Source organism: Psittacula echo (genome assembly GCF_963264785.1).
Source record: "Psittacula echo genome assembly, chromosome: 7".
Classification (NCBI taxonomy): domain Eukaryota; kingdom Metazoa; phylum Chordata; class Aves; order Psittaciformes; family Psittacidae; genus Psittacula; species Psittacula echo.
The window spans coordinates 33433790-33456572 of NC_137740.1; the positions used below are offsets into that span (position 1 = coordinate 33433790).

Genomic DNA, 22783 nt, shown 5'->3' on the forward strand with positions numbered 1-22783 from the left:
TTATAAAAGGTGGAAGCAGGGACAGGCGGCCTGGGAAGAATACAGGGATGTTGTTCAGGAAGCTAGGGACCAGGTTAGGAAAGCTAAGGCCCAGTTAGAATTAAACTTGGCTAGGGATGTGAAAGATAACAGGAAGGGATTCTATAGGTACGCAGAGAATAAAAGACAGACCAGGGACAACATGGGCCCTCTCCAGAAGCTATCAGGAGAACTGGCTACCCTGGATTTGGAGAAGGCTGAGGTTCTTAATGACTTCTTTGCCTCGGTCTTCACTGGCAAAGGCTCTGACTGCACCACCCAAGTCTTGGAAGGCGGACGCAGGGACTGTGAGAATGAAGACCCCAGGCCCACTGTAGGAGAGGATCTGGTTCAAGACCATCTTAAGAACCTGAATGTGCACAAGTCCATGGGACCTGACGAAATCCATCTGTGGGTCCTGAAGGAGCTGGCGAATGAAGTTGCGAAGCCACTGGCCATCATATGTGAAAAATCATGGCAGTCAGGTGAAGATCCCAACAACTGGAAAAAGGGAAATATAACCCCCATTTTCAAGAAGGGAAAAATGGATGACCCAGGGAATTACAGAGCAGTCAGTCTCACCTCTGTGCCTGGCAAAATCTTGGAGCAGATTCTCCTGGAAGGCATGCTAAGGCACATGAAAAACAAGGAGGTTGTTGGTGACAGCCAGCATGGCTTTACTAAGGGGAAATCCTGCCTGACCAATTTGGTGGCCTTCTATGATGGGGCTACAGAACTGATGGACAGGGGCAGAGCAGTTGACGTCATCTACCTGGACTTGTTCAAAGCCTTTGACACTGTCCCACATGACATCGTCTCTAAATTGGAGAGACATCAATTTGATGGGTGGACCACTTGGTGGATAAAGAACTGGCTGGATGGCCGCACGCAAAGAGTTGTGGTCAATGGCTCGATGTCCGGCTGGAGACCGGTAACAAGTGGCGTCCTTCAGGGCTCAGTGTTGGGACCGATCTTGTTCAACATCTTTGTCGGTGACACGGACAGTGGGATTGAGTGCGCCCTCAGCAAGTTTGCCGATGACACCAAGCTGTGTGGTTCGGTTGATACGCCGGAGGGAAGGGATGCCATCCAGATGGACTTCGACATGCTTTAGAGGTGGGCCAATACCAACCTTATGAAGTTCAATCAAGCCAAGTGCAAGGTCCTACATCTGCGTGGGAGCAATCCCAGGCACAGCTACAGGTTGGGCAGAGAAGAGATTCAGAGCAGCCCTGCAGAGAAAGACTTGGGAGTGTTGGCTGATGAGAAAATGAACATGAGCCGGCTTCAGTGTGCGCTCGCAGCCCAGAAAGCCAACCGTATTCTGGGCTGCATCAAAAGGAGCGTGACCAGCAGGTCAAAGGAGGTGATCCTGCCCCTCTACTCTGCTCTTGTGAGGCCTCACTTGGAGTATTGTGTGCAGTTCTGGTGTCCTCAACATAAAAGGGACGTGGAACTGTTGGAACAGGTCCAGAGGAGGGCCACGAGGATGATCAGGGGACTGGAGCACCTCCCGTATGAAGAGGCTGAGAAAGTTGGGTCTGTTCAGCTTGGAGAAGAGAAGGCTGCGTGGAACCTCATAGCAGCCTTTCAGTATCTGAAGGGGGGCTATAAGGATGCTGGGGCAGGACTCTTCATTAGGGACTGTAGTGACAGGACGCAGGGTAATGCGTTAAAACTTAAACAGGGGCATAGATTGTATACAAGGAAGAAGTTCTTTACTTTTAGGCTGATGAGGCACTGGAATGGGTTGCCCAGGGAAGTTGTGAATGCTCCATCCCTGGCAGTGTTCAAGGCCAGGTTGGATGGAGTCTTGAGTGACATGGTTTAGCATGCGGTGTCCCTGCCTATGGAAGGGGGGTGGTGTGGGTGGAGCTAGATGATTTTCAGGTCTTTTCCAACCCTAAGAATTCTATTATTTTTGTTGTGTTCTGTTTCCTTTCACTATTCTGAGTTCAAACAATTTGCTGCAGTGATTTTAAGCATTAAAATTACAAAGTGGCAAAAAATTGGGCTGGCAGAATACCTGGGCTGATTTTTTCTACTCAGTAATTCCAGTCAATATTCTCCAACTAAAGGGTGATGATATAAATAAAAGACTAAATGACAGCAATGGTTCCCATACCCTCCTCAAAAAGGAAACTGCATATATTTAAAGAAAGCATAACCAAGACAATCTCACTTATTGGTGTGCTTCTGTTTTGGCATGAATTATGGTTTTACAATTACAGAATGTTTGCCTTCCCAATGCAGACATTATTCAGAATGTTAAATGGAAAATCCAAAAGAGACATAATTTTTCCTTTTTTCTTCATAATCTCCTTTTAACCCTGACACTTGGAAAAAAAAAAAAAAAAAAGAGAAATGTAAAGAAGTGCTTAACCTAAGGATTCCTGTGAATCATTCTTCCATTCCCCTGTTCAGTTTGTGAGCTGCATTAAAAAGGTTTCTTTCAGTTCTATTAAAGTCCTGTGGTTAAATGATAATCAAGAGGAAGAAGTATAAATTCACAAAATGAAGAAATGAGTAGGAAGTTAGCATAAACCAGCTCTCTCCTTTCTCCCCACTCCTGAGTGCTGACCCAAAGCATTCTCCTTTTCTAAATAAACCTTTCATATGAAAGAACACAGAAAACGGCACTGACAGTATTAAATCTATCATTATCTTTTCTGGATGTTAAATAGACTTCTTTTATAATCCTTTAACATTTCTTGTATGAAATTTAAATAAAAAGCTCCTGCTTTTAACCAGATGGATATATGTTAAACAAACATTTGAAGTCTCAAATCACTTGAGTTCAAAATCTAAACTTGTCTTCATATCTGTCCTTTCCTAAAAACAAGCCATAAAAACGTATTTGCACTTACTCTTATGCAGTCCTTCAAGAGTATTAGTTTACTTGCATAATATTCCTCACCAGATGAGATTGCTTGCATAAGACTTGCATTCAAAAGGAATATAAAGAAGATATACAGTCTGTTTCCAGTGGCTTCTTATTCAGTAGTCCCCAATTTTCAAGGGCAAACAGTTCTCTTTTCCATCTATCTCTATATAAGAAAAGATTCTAACATATTTTCATTCTCAGACTTTTTCCAAAGACAAAATTGGGCCATGGGCCTCACTGGGTTTTTGTTTGGTTTTTGAATGTGCTTGCTTCCATTTCCTTAATTTTTATCATTGTTTTCTCTTTTCTAAAGGGATTTCACTTTTAAGTGACATCCACGATTTTATTTTGAAGCAAATCTTGCAACTCTGTAAAATGCAGATCCTTGAGCAGGATCTGCCTATAAGACAAAGGATGTTTCAACTCAGAATAAACAAAAAATAATCTGAATTGCACCAAAAGCTGTCTACTGTGGACTTAATAGTACTGTAACGAATGTAGTGTCAGGGCATATCCTCCCTTTATATCTCTAGTGGTCTGGAAGAAAATGCTGCTGTTGCAGCTCTAAACATTCGTTTGGCTGGCTTCCTTCTTAAGAAACGTCACAGTGCAAATCTTGGTGAAACAACAGCAGCATACGTAGGAATCCATATTAAGATATATGTCCACAAAGACTGGTACAAGAAACTCAGATCAATAAAGGTCATATGAAAGTGAGAAGATAGATCTTATTTGCTCCCTACATGTTCTCATGTGAAAAGAAATCCCTATATGGACAGTGAAGCTTGAACCTCTCACCTTATGGGATATGATCAGACAAGGGAAGCTGAGAATTTGTCAGCTATGTATTTGTAAACAGTGCCTTATTTCATGTGATCGCAAAAGACAACATTCTGTTGTACAGTAACGAATAAGAGTTTCAGAATAGCAAAAGTAAAATTTGGTATCTACTCTGATTATGCAAAAGTTCTACTCTGAGACCACGAAACAAAGAAAGGCAGAAAAAAAGAAAACTATGCAGGTTTTCTTTTTTGATTGCCAAAGGAATTTGTGGATGCTCCATCCCTGGTGGTGTTCAAGTCCAGGTTGGATGGAGTCTTGGGTGACATGGTTTAGTGTGAGGTGTCCCTGCCCTTGGCAAGGGGGTTGGAGCTTTATGATCTTAAGGTTCATTCCAACCTTAACTATTCTGTGATTCTGTGATTACTAGTGTGTTTCTGCACTACCTATTCAGTACATCATTTGTTATTTAATACATGGCAGATAAGCATTGTACCAGATATGAAATATATGAACAACTTCTACATATAGTTAACAGGTACAGTTATTTTACTAAGAAAACCCTGCAAGCCTGCTACAGGGTTATTTTAGTTAGTTTGAAAGTAATTTTAAGTATTCATACCAATCACTGAATTCTACAGTGAATTTTAGAGGTTTTACTGTAACAGGTCTCACTTGAAAGACAATTATCTCTCTGCCCCTTGAGGCTCTGTAAAGTCCACAAAATCCAAAGAACCACAAAAACACAAACACAAATGAAATCCTCCTAATCTCAGTAAGATGTTTGCAGTAGGTTGTTTCAGGAACCAGTACTAAATTACAAGTGTAAAAGCCGTTATCTTCAACAAAGGTGAATTAATTTTCACCTTTCAAGCAACTAGCCCTTTCAAACACTGAAAATACAAAAAATTCAGGAATTAGACTAAATAATTTACAAAAATAAACAGTGCTTTCAGATAACAGATACTTCATTACTGGATGGAATACCCTACTGGCATATAATATAGACAAATGTTTGAAATACCAGAGATGAGAGCACAGTGTAAAACTAAAATGTTGATTAGAGGCACAGATTACAGATTATTAACTGCTGCAATAATACGTGCCTAGGTCTTGAAGTCAGTATACAAACTGGAAGAGAGGAGGACAGAGAAAAACATACAAAATAACAGAATTTCCTTGCTTAAGGTAGTACATCACAGATGAAACCTCCAACCCGATACGAAGGAGATAAATCCAGCAGGAAATAGCTATGATGTGTCTGGAAATGATTCAGTCCCTTGTAAAACACAACCACAGTAGATTAAGTTTCAGAATCTAAAATAAAAATCCACTTCCTTCCCCCCAAAATAAAGTGCATTCAGCCAAATTTTTAACAAAAATCTAACTGTTGGAAGAATATTATTCAGATAAGCAAACCAGAACCAATGGTTCAGCAATTGTGTTAACTGAATTCAAACCACAAAGAAACAGAACAATGATGAAAAAAACTGATCACATGAATGAAAACTAGAGTAAACAAGAGTAGCAGACATAACTAATGCCCATGAATAGAAAACAAAGTTGACTGGTTTCCAGAACCAGCTCTGCTGTGAATGACACCTGGCCTATCACACCACTTCAGAAGTTACAGGGAATACCCCTATACCTTTTCTGAAGTTACTCTACTGACCTCCATAATATCCCAAAATTGAACTCCTCCTTTCAGAAGCCTTAACATGCAACATTTCATTAGAATATACAGAAGAAACAACAATCGTATTGTCTCAAGAGCTGGTGACCATGTATCACAAATGTGACTCCATTGAAAAAACAGCAAAATATAAATTTCTGCAAATACAAGCTACAGGGATACCACACAAGTTTACCAAGAGCATAAGCATTCATTGTATTTAAAACAATCAAAAGTAACTCTATTCACTCCCTAATTTGGCCTAGAAAAGAAATACTGGAGGTATTTGAATTATACTCAAAACACTTTTCAAAAAACACAACGAAGCGTCTACAAAATAGGTGCAAAGTACAGCTCTTATTAAATAATGTATTCTTAAGTTCCTTAGCTTTTCAAAATATGAAAAAATCATGGCAATCAAAACTTAGTCTCTGTCTTCCAAAAGAAAACCCTTTTATCTATCACTTTACATTTTTTAGAAAAACAACCTCAATTACCTGTCTACAAAAGAAAAACCCAAAAAACAAAAACCAAAAACAAACAAGCAGTATTATTTACAGGAAAAAAACAAATAAAACCAACCAGCGAACTCTTCTGTCTGAACAGTTCAGCCATGTTTCATTCCCTTAAAAGTATGTCAGCGGATTCTTCCGGATAATACTTGCAGTGTCTTCATATCATCCCCAGAACACAAGACTTTTGTTTCACAAAGATTTTTTTTTTTTTAATACATTCTCACATATAACATGAATTGCATTGCAGACAGCAGGGATTAATTGAAAGCTGAAAGTTTCTTACCAAGTACCCCAAGGCGATAGTTGACTGTGATGACTATTACATTCCCATAACTTGCTAGAACACTGCCATCATATAAGTTTCCAGTGCCTTCCATGTAGGACCCTCCATGAATATACACCATCACAGGCTTAGGTCCCCCACTGTCCCGAATGTCTGGAAAAAATATTAGGACACATTTTATCTGAGGAAAGTACCAAAGAAGATACATGCAATATTTAATTTTTTTAGTGAGGTTGTTTTTCTTGAAGTGTTTCTCAAGCAACATCTTTTACATAAGGAAATGGGCAGGTGGCGTGTTTTTTTGTGGCTTGCTTGTAACTGAAGTTTGTATTTTTAAAACACTTGCTGGCCTCAGAAAAGCAGAAAGGAATTGAAAATGGTAACATTTCGTCATATGCAATAGGACTGTGGTCTGATTCTGTTCCTGCTGAATTTGATGTAAAACATCTACTAACATTAGTGTGAGCTCATTTAGTCAAAGTCTTAACACTTCTGAAAGCTTAGTCCATCTTTCTGTTTACTTAGCTAAAGGCAATTGACCATATTAAGATAAACAATATTTCTGCTTATACATAAACTGCTGATTGCTTCCAGTACAGAAGCAATCAAATAATTCGTAAAAGGGGTGTATAAACAGCTGTCTTTTGATAGATGTGAAGTCTAAGTTCTCAAAAGGTACTTGGAAGCTGTTTAATATTAGATCTCAAATGGATATTATTTTTAACCTGGGTAGCCTGAAGTTTAGGGTGCATGGGTCCTTCTTATTTTACGAAATTGTGGAAAGGACTGCACATTTGGAAAAATAGCTGCCTACATTGAAACAAATTGCAAAGTTCTCAAAAGTGACTCTGAATAGAGGTAACAATTTTAAATCTCAGAAGCTCTGCCATTCTCTCAGACAACAAAATTAGATATTGACATACTGGTTTAAGTTTCTTTTTAAGACACTGACTTGGGTATCCCTTCCCCCACATAGTCCTATTTGCAAATTGATGCATCTACTCAGAAAAATACTTGGAATACCTGAACACCACTGCTCCTTGTGAGGAAAGTTGTTTTTAAGTACCAATTCAAAGCAACAGTTAGTGGTGAGATAATATATATTTTTAAAAGTTTTTTTTATAAAGTCCTTTAAAGAAAGTCTTTTAAAGAAATCAGCTAAGGTGTAAATTTAAACTTTTACATCTGGATTAAATTGTGTTTTGATTTCATGTACTACATGCCTGAGTCTTTGCCACTGGCCAAGTCATAATATTCCTTAATAGTCCCTAAAACTCAAGAAAAACAATAGCAAGAGAGCATATGAAAACTTCCCAATGAGGAAATGCACAAGAATATTCTGATTTCAAAACGTTTTTTTGTCATTATAACAGTATTCAAGTGACTTCCCTGACTACTCACTTCACCATCTGAAGAAACCTCAGATGTACTGTTTACTCCTTTGATTTGAAGGAATTTTAGTTAAGAAGCTTTCAAGTAAGCTCTCTCTGAAGTTGTGTGAATTATTTCTGAAGCACTGTAAAGACTAGCAGGTGAGGAGAGTTGCATGAAAAACCCTGCTTTTTGAATTTGCTGAGAAAGATCAGCACAGATGCGTTTGTTTATAGAAAGCCAGTTGCTACTGTTATATGCAACAATATATTGTTACATGTTATATAACATATAACATATGTTATCACATATATATGTTATATATAGTTTGCTATATTCTTGATTCTAATTGAAGAAAATGCCGGAACAATCAAGATTAGAAATTGGATCTTGCATACTGGAAGTACTAGAACAATCATTTATTCAAGACCAGAAGGACAACGAAAGCTTGTGCATGAAATTGCTTGTTTTGCTTTCCTCACTCAAGCATATAGTAAGGGCTTTCCAACATGCAACTTTCAGAGTGTAAAGCTATGGAGATTATTTACCTTCATTGTACACAGAACAGAATTATGAGCTCCTGAGGTTTAAAATCTACACCAAGGAAAAAGTCTTTTCAAATTCATATACTGTTTTCAGTACATGATTTGTTCATAGTCTATGCTCTTTTTGTGGATACAAATACGGATGCAATAATAAATTATTAATCTGAATCACTGTGTGAGTGTTCCCAGCAGAAATTGTACACAGTTAATTGTATGCTTGGTGGTAGCACAGGGGGAGACTGTCTCAGAATTCCTCTTTAATTAAAATTACATAGAATTACGGAGCACCAACTGCGAACAATAATGAAATGTTGGTAGTATTGGCCTGTTTATCTGGAAAATAATATTGGAATATTTAGAAAAGAACGGGCATCCTTCCTCCGAGAAAGAAAGCACACATTCATGAGTGATACCTGATCTATAAAGGAGTGATTCTCTGAGTAAATTCCGTCTATACCATTCTTTTGCTATTTCCTACTACTAATATTCTTGTACAGGTTCCAGTCAGATAGACTGATTTTCATCTCTGCCTATGTGCCACATCAGAGATCACTGCTGCAACCTATAGCTAGGAATATTTGAAAGGTGTGAACATTTAGCTGGGAGAAAACTGTTTAACTGCAGATGTAGTTAACTAGTGGATATTATTAAACAATAAGATCAAAGGAAGAAAGAAAAAAAAAATCAGATGACAATCAAGAGTTTATTTCTACCTGAGAGTAAACGTTCTCCCATCAAAACTACCATCCTTTAAAATGGAGGAAGTATTAAGATAGTATTCTTGGAGAATATTAGGAGGAAAAATTTCGTAAGGTAAAATTCTGTATTTGTACAAAAGTGCAAGAAAGATGCACTTTTCAAAAGTGTTTATTGGAGTTAAGTGTCCAACTCATCGAAGAAAATAATTGAGTTTTGGGACTCAGATACTTTTCAAAAGCTGACCATAAATGATTTGATACGTCTTTCATTTGTTTTTCCTACAGGCTGGTATGAGTCCTTTGCGTGCATGTGCTGGAATGGTCTCAGTAAACTGTAGTTACATTCTCATGCAGATTAATAGTTATTCCTGGATGCAGATTAATAGTTACTTGTGGAAGTAGCTCATTCTGAACCTGAAGAATTGGAGTGCAAATGGGTACTTCTGCCAATGTAGATTTATATACTGATTTAATTTAGTTGCGTACTGTACTTTTTGTTGGATTTTATGAAATGTTGCTTTAATTAAAAAGCAGACAAATATTTTCAAAGACACATGCAGTAATAGTGCTGTTCAAAATCCTTCTCAAATACAACTCTTCTGTTTTCATTCACACACAACATCGGTTATTAGTGCTGTGATTTGTTCAGTTTTAAATTGCTAGCTCATAAAACACCTAAATAGGTCTTACTGTATAGCGAACAATGGTCTTATTTATGACATGTACACGAACTTTCTCATTACAGTTTCAATCATCTCCTCTGTTCTGTACCTTTCTAATGTTTGTTGCATCTACTTTTTATGTCTAGTTTTAATTATGTTACAGGCAATTTAGGAATAGGGCTGTCTTATTCTATGTTTGTTACATTGCACAACAGGGAACTGGGTCTGACTGTGAATACCAGTCACAATTATCATCAATAACAAAACATAATTATAGCTTCAGTCATTTGAAGCTGATGGGAAGACTGGCCACATGACCTAGCAAGTATAATTTGCAGGGAACAACCAAAACAGGAAATGAAGAAAGCCTACCTGGAAACAACTTAGCACAAAAAAAATATAGTTAGCTAAGCATCTATGTCACAAGCATCGTTTTGCTAATTGTCATAAAGAATCATACACCTTGACATAGAGCATTATGTAAATCTTGGGTTTTGAATATGAAACAGCACAAGAACGTGGAAAACTTTTAGACTGGTTACTGTAAAACCTAAGTACTCCTTACGCAGAATATGACTGTGTGTGTAGCTCTTCCATAAGCTTTTGTCCTAAAATATTTAAGTACAGCATGGTACCAATCAATGCAACTCCTAATGATTTAAAAGCCTTTTAAACGTATTTGACCTTTCAGGTTAAATTTGACCTTTCAGGTCAAATCTATCAGATGCCTCATAGACACCCTGCTATTTTAATAAGCTAGTGCACTTAACACTGCTAATATGCAGACATCCATTAATGCCACGTTTTTAACATGTGATATAAAACTAAATGTCCTGACACTATTAAAGTAACTATTGAACTTCTTACAGGAGTGTCAGCAAGGTTCTAGACATATTTAATTTTAAATTATAGCCTGCAGCCACCACGTTTCAGAAAACAGAATTATCTCCTTGTTTGTTTGTTTTTGTATCTGTCAAACCAATGGATCATTTTGTACATTCTCAAACACTTAACTATCTTTGCCTAAAAAATTATTTGAGATCCTGAAGGACTCTATGAATGTATATTATAACATAAAAAAAGGCCTATGCTTTTACAGAAAAGCATCTAGATTAGACTCTCATTACAGTAGGACCTCAACAGCCAGGTAGGTGTCATTTTAAATTATTAAAGATGATGGTTAGAAATGCAAAAGCTGACAGACTTTTCACTGTACAAGCAATGCTTGGCAGTGCTAAAATGTAATGGAGCCCCAAAGCAGTGCTTAAATTAAAGGTCTTTCAGAATTTTTATTATGCACGTTTCCAAGTATTAATAACATCACCACAAAACCTCAACATAATCTGACCTGCGGTTCTCAGTGTAAAGTGAAAATATAATTAGCAAAATTTAATATGCAAGTTACATTAGAATCTGTGTTTGGGAGTTGGCATCACAGAACTAAGATGAATGGGTGACAGGAATCACAAATATCTCTATGTGTATCAGTCAGCAAGTTCACCTAAAGTGGTAAGATCTGTGTTATTCCAGCCTGGCTGGACTCATTAAAGGCCATAACTAAGGCTGGAGCATGTGGTTCCTTTGTGAGGTAGACAAATGTGTTCTGCTGTTTATTGATCTCTCAAGTCCGAAAATGAACTAATGCCAGACGGAGATATTTTTTTTCTCTCTTTCCTTCTTACCATGACAGCTGAAAGCAGATGAAATGCTAAACTTAGCAACCTAGTCTGTTTTAATACTAATGGAGCAACAGGGGCTTTTGGAGAAGATCCTTAATTCTGAAATGTGCTCTTTTGCGCCAATGATGCTACAGTCTATTAAGCATAAGAAGGGATTTGTAGATGTATTCTGCATCATTAGCAACTTAAAGTTTGAGTGGATTTTTGTTTGTTTTGATTTAAAACATGCTCTAGATCAAAACCTTCCTTCTGTCAATGAAGTCCAATAGCCCATATAAGACAGAGCACCAGACTAAATGATCAGAATCATCACAGTTACAGCCTGTGAACAAACAGCAACATCTGTTCCTAATCTGTCTCCTTTCTCACAGAGAGATTGGAATGGGGAAGGAAAAGGTAGAAACATCTAGCAATTACAGTGCAGACCCCACTTTTGAGGCATGTATTCTCAGTTCCCTGCTTTACTATGGACAGGGTGTCTGCATTCCTCAAACTTAGTGTCTGTATTCCTCATTTCTAAAAAGTGAGTAATAGCATTCCTCTATCGCAGAGGGATACTGTGAAACTGAATACATTAAAAACAGAGATGCCTAAGAACATTTGGGACTAAATAAGGATTTAATATTGACAGATTTATGTGCTAGGTAAGTTCTGTATGACAGAATGGTGGCTGAGAAGAATTCATCTGTGAGCAATCCTTCACAATATTTCATACATCACTAACTACCTAGAAGTCCAGTTCTGATCCCTGAGAACACAGGCTGATTAATGATTTCTGTTACTGTATTTTAAATCACTCTAAGTATCTTAGCATATAGGAACTAAGAGTGCATAAAGAGTCACTGGTTTTTTTGCTATGATTTGCTATAGCAAATTAAATCAAATTAAATTATTACCTTACAAAAATTAAGACTGAGATATTAGGAATAAAATAGTCTACTTTTTTAAACTAAGCCTTGTTTCTAGACTGGGGAAGGCATAGTTTATTTAACTGCTCAGCAACTTGAAGTTAAAATTTGCATCTACACTACATACTGCTTACCTGCGTATCAGCAAACAGGCATATCCACCACTGTTATAAAGAGGGAAAGTCCCAGTGCTCACTGGCTGCAGATGCTTTTGGCACTCGTTTTTTTTGGTGCCTGCTTAATATTTAGTTCTATACTTATTAAACTTATTAGTTCAATACTTATTGACAAACAGGTAAGCAATTTCAAGTGTAGATGTGACAGGGTTAAACTGAAATCAGCATTCATCTAGACTGGAGAAAAATACATTTATAAAATTTCTGACTTATCACAAATTTCCCACTCACAGAATTTGAAAACACCTTCATTTTTTAAGCAGCAAATTTGCAGATCATTAGCTGGTAATGTGCACCACTGCCTTTGGGGCTTTTGAAAACAAAAATGAAAAATTATCTAATTAAGCCTGCTCTACTGGTTGAAGTACATACCAGAGATCCAAGTTTGATTACTGATTTCAGTGCTTATGCTGACAAGGTTTGGACTACAATAGTGTGGTAGTGACATGTAGCAGCAGATGGGAGTAGGATTATTGAATGCTGTTTTAAAATTAAATCTTCTCATCAGACTCTGATGTTTGAGTGATGCAATACAGAATACTTTCCAGACATTTGATCCAAGAAGCTGATATTAAAGATCTTTCTTTAGGAAAGGTACGATACAAGAAATGGACATGGTAGCTTCAAATTTCTTAATACATAGAACATCCTGAGCATTTTAAGAATCAATGGACATTGTTTATGTAGCATGGATTCTATGGTTGTATGACACATTTGTTTTTCACCATGTAGCACCCAGTCTCCCTAATATTCCGACTTTATAATTCATTCAGTTTGGCATTTGTTTTATTTTGTCCCAGTTACTCATTTGTAGATTTTTACATGGAATAAACACTACCATAGTGCAAAATGTATTTGCAGGATTTGATTGACATTTTAGTATAAATCAAGACAGCTAAGATGGCTTTTTGCTTTGCCTTTCTCTTTCCTGCTCCTTATACCCAACTCCACGACCTAAATTTGAGAACTCTTCAGTTCTGCATATGCAAGAAGTGCTACAGATTCATTGCAGAAAAGCAGGTTCACAAAATGGAGGTCACCTCATACTGCTCCTCCATCGAGGGACAGCAAAATGCAGGACCTCAGCAAATAGGTTTTCTACCAACCGAGCAGACATCCTAGCAGCATTCAGTGTCTATTGATCATAAAAATTTAAATTTGCCCCACCTCTCTACGACTCTCAGAAGCGGTAAAAGTCTAATTACTGCCTGCATTCTTCTGCTGGCATGGAAAGAACAAATCTGTCACTTGTATTCCAGAGAAAATTAATCCCAGTACTATCAATTACAGAGATTTATTAGTGTTGTAAATGTTTCTTCCCCTCTAGTTTGACTGCTGTGTTCTTACAGCTCTTTCTCTCTCTTCAACTGTCAATGTGGGAGACAGGTTTTCTCTGACATGGACACTTGTTCTCCAAAGACACAGATCCCTATTCTCATCCGACTCTACTTACTAAACTGATTTTTGATAGCAACCACTCACCACTGAATATTAGTAAAATGAGTAGTCTCTTTTGGATGTGTCTAAACAGAGGAGGACTCAACAAATATAAAGCCATTAGCATCTGTCTTGGCAATTATACAGCAGTTCAGAAGAGCCATTAAGGTCCACTGGATGAATAACCCAGGTTTCAAATGGTTTCTTAAAACACATTGTTAAAACAAGGCAGAGTAACTTCTCCAATGCCTAATGCACTATCACAAGTCTTGGAGAGTATGCAAGAATGTTCCTTGCAATATTTTGCCTTGAACTAATGGATATTCTAATTCCTTCATATATTCTAATGTTTGTATATTCTAATTCCTTTATCGCTATTATTATTGTCCCTTCAGTGTCTGTCCTATTAAACTGTCTTTATCTTAACTCGAGTTTCACTTCCCCTCTGCCCCCGCCCAATTCTCTCCCCATCTCACTGGGAGTGGAGAGGAATAGTGAGCAAGGGGCTCTGTGATGTTTAGCTGCCTGTTAGGTTAAATCACAACACATGAGAGCTTTCAAAGGAGATTTTCAGTCTCTGTTCAGTTATTGGGTAAGAAGTTAAATGCTCATATTTGCCTTCCTTCATCTTTTGTGATAAGATTGCATGTTTATGTTTGAGTAAAACAGTTAATGTTCTGTGCTGAAAAATTTCTGAATTAAAAGCCTTGTAGTGCAAGTTAGGCTTAATCTTAATATCTGGCAAAAAAAAAAAAAACCAAACCAGATATTAACAGAGAAGCAACCAACAACTCTACCAGTCTCATATGGTAATTCGTTTTACTTGTTGACCATAAAATATACAAAGTGTGTGTTTAAGATTCAGAACTCTGAAGCATATCTACTTGAAGGGATGAGACTGCTCAGGAGAAAGAGCCTCTTGTTACCATCTTCACAGCCCTGAAAAAATATCAAATCTGCATAAATTATTTAATAGACATAATTCATAAACAGAATAATATGCTTGACATTTCAAACTTCCAATTTTACTTGGTAATACGGTTTTCTAAGGGTCAGCACAAGCAGACAGGCATCTTTATATGCTTGTAAAAACAGAAGGCATCAGATTCCTTTAGACGACCATCAGTTTAGCTTCACTGAATTCTCTGGTGCTGTACAGAACCTCATCAATTGCAAATATTGTCTGCCATTCTAGGGCTACTGTTCTTTTACAGGGAGGTGGGGTAATTTTGCATTTGTTTGTTCATGGCAATGTAAGTGAAAAGGTTCTGTATTTGGGGAAATTCAGTTGCTTAAGAGACACTTTCTAAGAATTTTCTGTATTTTCCTTTAATAAACACAACATTTTCTATGTTTATCAAATTGATGTCAGTGAAAAAAGAAACATCTTTGTATTTGGTGAAATACATAGGGTTAGAAAACATGCAAAAAGGTGTACAGAGAAACTTTAAAAGAGTGTTAGTTTAAATACTATGGACAAAATTCAGTCAAAAGGTGGGATGCAACATATTAAGAGTCCATTTCAAGAAAACAAAAAACCTCCTCTTTAAATATTGTTACTGTTTTGTATCAAAATGTAGAACTTAACAACATTCTTTCTTTAAAAAAAAATTAAAAATATATATAACAACAAGCAAGAAGACAAAACACATCAAAAATGGGAATTAAAAAAAAGACAACTCTTCAAAAGAAGACAAGAAGTCAAAAAAAGAGGGGAGAAAAAAGATTTTCAGGGATCCTTGTCATGCAAATCAGTTTGGCGGCAAAAAAATACCTTCATCTTCAGCACCGTCATTATCACCTAAATCATCTGTCTGTTTCTTTGTAAGGGGACCTAGGATTGAGAACGGAGAAAATGGAGGAAAAAAGACAATTCAAGAATATACAAGACTGACGAAAAAAACATCAATATTAAATTCCCATGGATGTTTCAAGAAAAACATTTGCAGGGATGGAAATCTTAGTTTTCAACAACCAAATTTTCATTATGTTTTTCAAACATTACAGCAAAACCTTCCCTAGGGGGTATGGCTATTAGAAACATCTAGCACAACAACCAAAAAGTGCCCAGTGCTTTACTGTTTTTAAATGAAGAATCAAAGCTTGTTTACTAAAAGCATACCCACCACAAACTATATTTATCCACTTAATTTAATTGGGTTTTGTTCTTGTTATTAGGAATAGTGGAGACAAGAACTGCCAAATTACCTCTTGCTTTTGATGCAGTAAGGTGGCTAATAAATGTCTTCACAGTTGGTTAAAACAGTATTTTCTGTGAAATGCTCATTCACATTTGTAAGTTGAACCATTTAAGCTTATAATTTACAAAGATAAGCATGGGTTTATCTTTTCTTTTTGTTTTTTCCACACTCATTTCATTCTCTTTTAAATAGAATTGTAGATTCCCTTGTAACCTTTGACTACCTGCTGAGATATTTGTAAAGAAACATTGAAAATCCATAGGTGAAGTAGAAACAAGAGCGAAATCCTAGACCAATTGAAGACAACGATTTTTGCCATTGATTTCAATAGGGCCAGGGTTTCATGCACAATACACAAAAGTTGCATTGAATATGGAATTGAAGTTTTAGCTTGGGAAAAATACATAATATCATAATTCCTTATTTCCATAAATGGATGTCAAGACAAAAGTCTTTCATGCCCAGCACCTGTATTATTAGCAAGTGGTAACAGATTCATCATATATTTCCAATGGGAAAAATACCCATTCCTTTCCTAAGTAATAAAAAAAATACACCAGAAGGAAAGTCAAAGGCCATTCTAAAAATATTTCCATGTCATACATTTTACACACTTATGCACAAACAAAAGCCAACTGGAACTCGGCATTATCTTTCCTTTTTTTTTCAGAGCTTTCTCATTTACATGAAATTCTGTAATTTGCATGCAAAAAAGCAATCAGTGCGAACACAGGACTAAGTAACAAAAAAAGAAAAAGCCGGCCAAGTACAGAGTAGAAAACAAGAACTTTCTCATGCATAAAATAGCAATAGACAAAAACAACAACAAAAGAGAGATGAACAGTATGTGTCGATATTTGCAGTAGATATAGGCAAGAGACATGCATTAACTCTAAGCACCATGGAGTATTAAAACATTTGTATTTCAGAAGCTCTCTCTAGCTCTGTTATTTTACAGAATATTAGTCATTCAGCACTAAATGTGTCACTTACAGGAAAATACCATGTATTTAAATGATACGTTCAATAAAAAAATAAATTCATAAAATGTTTGTACCAGGTGCGTGGATTTGAGAAACAGAAACCACCCATGAAGTACCATGAGATTTTAACTGTGAAAGTAGGAATTGGGCCATATTACTGAAAACCAAAGCTGAATACCTCAGTTACTGCGTCAGTCAGGAGTATGGTTCTAAACTCATTCTAAATACAGAGCACTAGCATTATACATCATAAATTAAACATGAGCATTTTTATAGTCACATCTGTAACAATCACTCTGTTTAGTACAGAGCCTTGGTGATGCAATAGCTTTTCCTAATACAAGCCCTGAATATAATCTTTACAATATGTGGTATCTAAGTAACTTGACCCTATCCAAATGCACACATTTGAATGTCTTGATGCCCATCATTCTCATTCCACAGCAACTTTACTTCCCTGGGTGCATCCCATCTGGACTCATGGATTTATGGATGTCCAGATTGCTCAACTGGTCTCTAACCCATTCCTCATCGACTAAGGCAAACTGCTCCGTTGACCTGACTTCATCTGAGGTCTGAGGGGTACAGGGCTCTTCAGGACTGCCTTCGGCAGAGTAGACAGAGACAAAGAAGGCACTCTCCATCATCTTTACCAAGTCTTGGGAAACGGGAGAGGTGCCTGAGGACTGGAGGAAAGCAAATGTTACTCCAGTCTTCAAAAAGGGCAAGAAGGAGGACCCGGGTAACTATAGACCGGTCAGCCTCACCTCCATCCCTGGGAAAGTGATGGAACACCTTATCCTTGGTGCCATCTTAAGCCACATCAAGGATAAGAGGGTTATGAGGGGCAGTCAACATGGCTTTACCAAGGGGAAGTCATGCTCGACCAACCTCATAGCCCTTTATGAGGAAATAACACAGTGGATGGATGATGGCAGAGAGGTGGATGTGGTCTACCTTGACTTCAGCAAAGCATTTGACACAGTCTCCCACAGCATCCTCATAGCTAAACTGAGGAAGTGTGGTCTGGATGATCAGGTAGTGAGGTGGACTGTGAACCGGCTGAAGGAGAGAAGCCAGAGAGTTGTAGTCTATGAGGCGGAGTCTAGTTGGAGGCCTGTATCTAGTGGAGTGCCTCAAGGGTCAGTACTGGGACCAGTATTATTTAATATATTCATCAACGATTTAGATGAGGGAATTGAGTGTACTATCAGCAAGTTTGCTGATGACACTAAGCTGAGAGGAGTGGCTGACACGCCAGAAGGCTGTGCTGCCATCCAGCAAGACCTGGACAGGCTGGAGAGTTGGGCAGGGAATAGCTTGATGAAATATAACAAGGGAAAGTGTAGAGTCCTGCATCTGGGCAGGAACAACCCCAGGTTCCAATATAGGTTGGGGAATGACCTGTTAGAGAGTAGTGTAGGGGAGAGGGACCTGGGGGTCCTGGTGGACGGCAGGATGACCATGAGCCAGCACTGTGCCCTTGTGGCCAAGAAGGCCAATACCATCCTGGGGTGTATTAGAAGGGGGGTGGTTAGTAGGTCGAGAGAGGTCCTCCTTCCCCTCTACTCTGCCCTGGTGAGACCGCATCTGGAATATTGTGTCCAGTTCTGGGCCCCTCAGTTCAAGAAGGACAGGGACCTGCTGGAGAGAGTCCAGCGCAGGGCAACTAAGATGATTGAGGGAGTGGAGCATCTCCCTTATGAGGAGAGGCTGAGGGAGCTGGGTCTCTATAGTTTGGAGGAGACTGAGAAGGGACCTTATTAGTGTATATAAATATATAAAGGGGCAGTGTCACGAGGATGGAGCCAGGCTCTTCTCAGTGGCAAACAATGATAGGACAAGGGTAATGGGTACAAACTGGAACACAAGAGGTTCCACTTAAACTTGAGAAGAAACTTCTTTTCAGTGAGGGTGACGGAACACTGGAACAGGCTGCCCAGGGAGGTTGTGGAGTCTCCTTCTATGGAGACATTCAAAACCCACCTGCACACATTCCTGTGTAACCTCATCTAGGTGTTCCTGCTCTGGCAGGCGGGTTGGACTAGATGATCTTTTGAGGTCCCTTCCAATCTCTAGCATACTGTGATACTGTGAAAAGAATAAAACTAGAAAAGTAATGGTGTATGCAAAGCATAACAATAATTTCATGGTGTTTTTTTCTGCACAGTGAACAGGAAGAATGAACTTAAGAATTTTAAAAGCTTTGCACTTAATAATGGGGAGCCAAATCCAACCAAAGATATATACATATACATACACATTTTTAATGTCATCTTGTTATTTTTTAAGCTTTTAAAAGTCACCAGAAAGGAACAATGTAGCATCTGGAAAGGCAAGCAGCACACATTTCTCCAAATAACTTGCACAGAGGGGCAATTTCTTTTCTGGATGATACCAAGACAATGAATGTTACATCTTTTTAATAGCTGGCCTTTGTCAGGTATTTTGTGTAGATCATGGTTCCAGATCTCAACAGCAGTTACATAGTGCATCAAACATCTCAGTACAAATGAATGATACCACACCACCTCTGATGTTACAATATGGTGAATTATACCTGAAGCTAGCTATTAAAAATAAACTGGGTAATTTAATAAATAAAAACCAATTAAAACAAAAAACAACAAACTGGTGTTTTTTCTCACTTTCACAGAATCTGTGCTTAATTAAGCTCAGACATGGGAACATGACCTTTGCTTGCTAACCATGTCTCCACACCTAAGTGGACGGCAGGATGACCATGAGCCAACACTGTGCCCTTGTGGCCAGGAAGGCCAATGGCATCCTGGGGTGTATTAGAAGGGGGGTGGTCAGTAGGTCGAGAGAGGTCCTCCTTCCCCTCTACTCGGCCCTGGTGAGACTGCATCTGGAATATTGTCTCCAGTTCTGGGCCCCTCAGTTCAAGAAGGACAGGGACCTGCTGGAGAGAGTCCAGCGCAGGGCGACAAAGATGATTAAGGGAGTGGAGCATCTCCCTTATGAGGAAAGGCTGAGGGAGCTGGGTCTCTATAGTTTGGAGAAGAGGAGACTGCGGGGGGACCTTATTAGTGTATATAAATATATAAAGGGGGAGTGTCATGAGGATGGAGCCAGGCTCTTCTCAATGGCAAACTATGATAAGACAAGGGGTAATGGGTATAAACTGGAACACAAGAGGTTCCACTTAAACTTGAGAAGAAACTTCTTCTCAGTGAGGGTGACAGAACACTGGAACAGGCTGCCCAGGGAGGTTGTGGAGTCTCCTTCTCTGGAGACATTCAAAACCCGCCTGGACACATTCCTGTGTAACCTTATCTAGGTGTTCCTGCTCTGGCAGGGGGATTGGACTAGATGATCTCTTGAGGTCCCTTCCAATCTCTAACATACTGTGATACTGTGATACTGTGATCTACACGTCTTTTAAACTCCTTCAGGGATGGTGACTCAACCACTTCCCCGGGCGGCCTATTCTAATGCTTGACAATTCCTTTTGCAAAGGGGTTGACCTATTTTAAAATTGTCACAGACTAAAAATATGCTTTCTAACACAGCCATATATATGTATTCACAATAGAGGGGCTCTGCTTGCCACATCCCCTAAGCAGGGGGACTCATCCCTGATGGAGACATGACAGATCCATCATGCAATACTAACAGTATTCTGTTAAGAAAGAGGTAAGACAAGACTTCCGCCACAAGTTTGCTCCAGTCTGCAAATACATCTCAACAACAGCTAGCTTAGGGAAACATAGACCAAAATGCATCAGATTTTCTGCTTTCTGGAGTTACAATGCTATCCGAAGTCTAGAAATGAAAGAGTTTGGTCTTCATGCACCAGGCAAGAAACTAGTTACCTATTATCTGTACTTTACCTATACATACAGCAATGCTGTAGAACTTAATTTGTATTTGTAAACTGCTCTGTAATCTTTGAAAGAAACATCAGCTCAAGACCCATTGTGCACACAGCTGTCTAAAGTGGCATAAAGCAAGATCAAGTGAATCATAGAATAATAGAGTACCAGGTTGGAAGGGACCTCAAGGATCATCTGGTCCAACCTTTCTAGGCAAAGCATGACCTAGACTAGATGTCCCAGCACCCTATCCAGTCAAATCTTAAAAGTGTCCAACACTGGAATAATCTTCCTAGGGAGGTGGTAGATTCTCTAATGGCTGACTGTTCTCATTGTGAAAAATTTTCCTTTTGTTTGCAGTTTGAATCTCCCCAAGAGAAGCTCAGTGGTTTTAAATCCTAAATCTTCAAAGAGGAAGCAGAGCTCTGAGCTTGATTGTTCATGTTCTGTGTTGCCCATGTTACATATATGGCTGCTGAAGAAATTTTTTTAAATCGTGAAAGCAGTATTAAAAGCAGCTTTGGATTAAGACTTCCCCCCATTTCAGCAGTAATTCTCATTCTAAAATCAGTAAGAAATGGCTTTTGCTTCTGATTCTCTGCGTAACAGCATCGCTATGTCTGTATGATCATGAAGACTGACATCTTGAGTCCTTACACAGGAAAACATTACTATCAGGTAACAAAATAAAATCTTGCAGAAAGAGCCTACAAAATGTAACAGCAATAGCCTTTCAAAGTAAAAATTAATCAGGACTGAAATCACAGAATCATAGAATCTTTTAGGTTGGAAAAGACCTTTAAGATCATTGAGTCCAACCATTAACCCAGCATTGCCAAGTCCACCACTAAAGCATGTCCCCAAGTGCCACACAGAATCATAGGATCATCGAATGGTAGAATGGGTTGGGTTGGAAGGGACCTTAAAGCTGGTCCTGGGCTCAGTTTCCTCTTCACAAAATACAAATCGCAGGTCAGTTCCAGCAGCAGCCTTGTTTCCATGATCTCCTCTTGCTGGGTTTAGGTGTCTAGACAGTGACCGTTTCTGATATGGCAGGACAAACTTTCCCAAGAAGCTGCAAAGTTTAGCATGGAAGAGGCTCTGGGTTTCTGAGACCTTAAAGACCACTTGTCCCACTGCCTTCTCTTCCACACAGCTTTCACAAACCAGCATCTTCCAAGGTCCCAGCTGTACATCCTATCTTGGCATTACCCAAAACACAACATGACAGTGTCTGGAGCTGTCCCAAGGAAAAGCCTTCGTCATGAAACATCCTGCCTCATCATCAATCTGCTTGGGTGCCACTAACTCAGGGAGAGTTGAGTGCATATTCCTGAAGGGTCTTTAAGCAGTCACAGCACCAACAGGGAAGATGAGTTAGTGAACTGCAGCAGAATGCTCTGCCTGGGGTGGAAGCATTCCTGAAGAGCATAGACATTATCCCTGCACAGGCAGTGAGCGAGAATGCTAGCAGCTGCTTGCGGTGCAGTGGCTGGAGTGATGCACAGACAAGAATGCAACTGCCAAAGCCACAGCACAGTTATACTTTACATGCTGTGGGCTGGTTTATTTAAAGTTTCCTGGGACAAAAGCAAAAGCAGCACTGCTCCATCACCCTACCTCCTGTGTGACAAAGAGCACAAGAAGCAGCTGTGACCTCTCCTCCCCTCACAGGCTGCAGTCAAGCTGCTGTATTCCAGATACTTCACTCTGCTCTAGGAAAAAAGCACTTCTGCTACAAGATGAGCAGAAACCTCTTTGGAGTCAGACTCAATACATGCCAAATCTATTGAGTCAATTCTGAGCAGATAGAAGCACAAGGCTTCTAGACCTCCTGAACGTTGAGAGTCAACTACAGTCTCGCAGCAATCAGTTTAAGCTGTCCCAAGTGACAGTGCCATCAGACTCCTACCTGAACCAGTGTCTCTGGCTACAGTGACAGAGATGGAAGTCCTCTCCACCTCTCTTCACTACAGGAAAAATACAGTGGCTGATTCTCCCTGAAACTCCCTCTATCTTCATCTAGAAATCTTGTTCCACACACTTTCAGATGCACTTCTGTGACTCTCCAGACACACAACACTGCCAAAGACACGCTGCCAACAGCTTGATGGCACAGCCTGGCCCTCGTGCAA

General features: G+C 38.9%; 1 protein-coding gene across 5 annotated transcripts in view; it reads right to left on the bottom strand.

Annotated features, from left to right (window-relative positions):
• NLGN1 (neuroligin 1) overlaps positions 1-22783 on the bottom strand; it is a gene marked incomplete at both ends in the record, with an annotated part of 333502 nt that overhangs the window by 204012 nt on the left and 106707 nt on the right. For 3 of the 5 annotated variants that reach the window (XM_080622512.1, XM_080622511.1, XM_080622510.1), the window contains 2 exons: positions 6153-6305; positions 15403-15462. In XM_080622512.1, coding sequence (XP_080478638.1) covers positions 6153-6305; positions 15403-15462 — 213 coding nt within the window. The remainder of the gene's footprint in view (positions 1-6152; positions 6306-15402; positions 15463-22783) is intronic. The other 2 variants (XM_080622513.1, XM_080622514.1) reach the window with 1 other exon arrangement.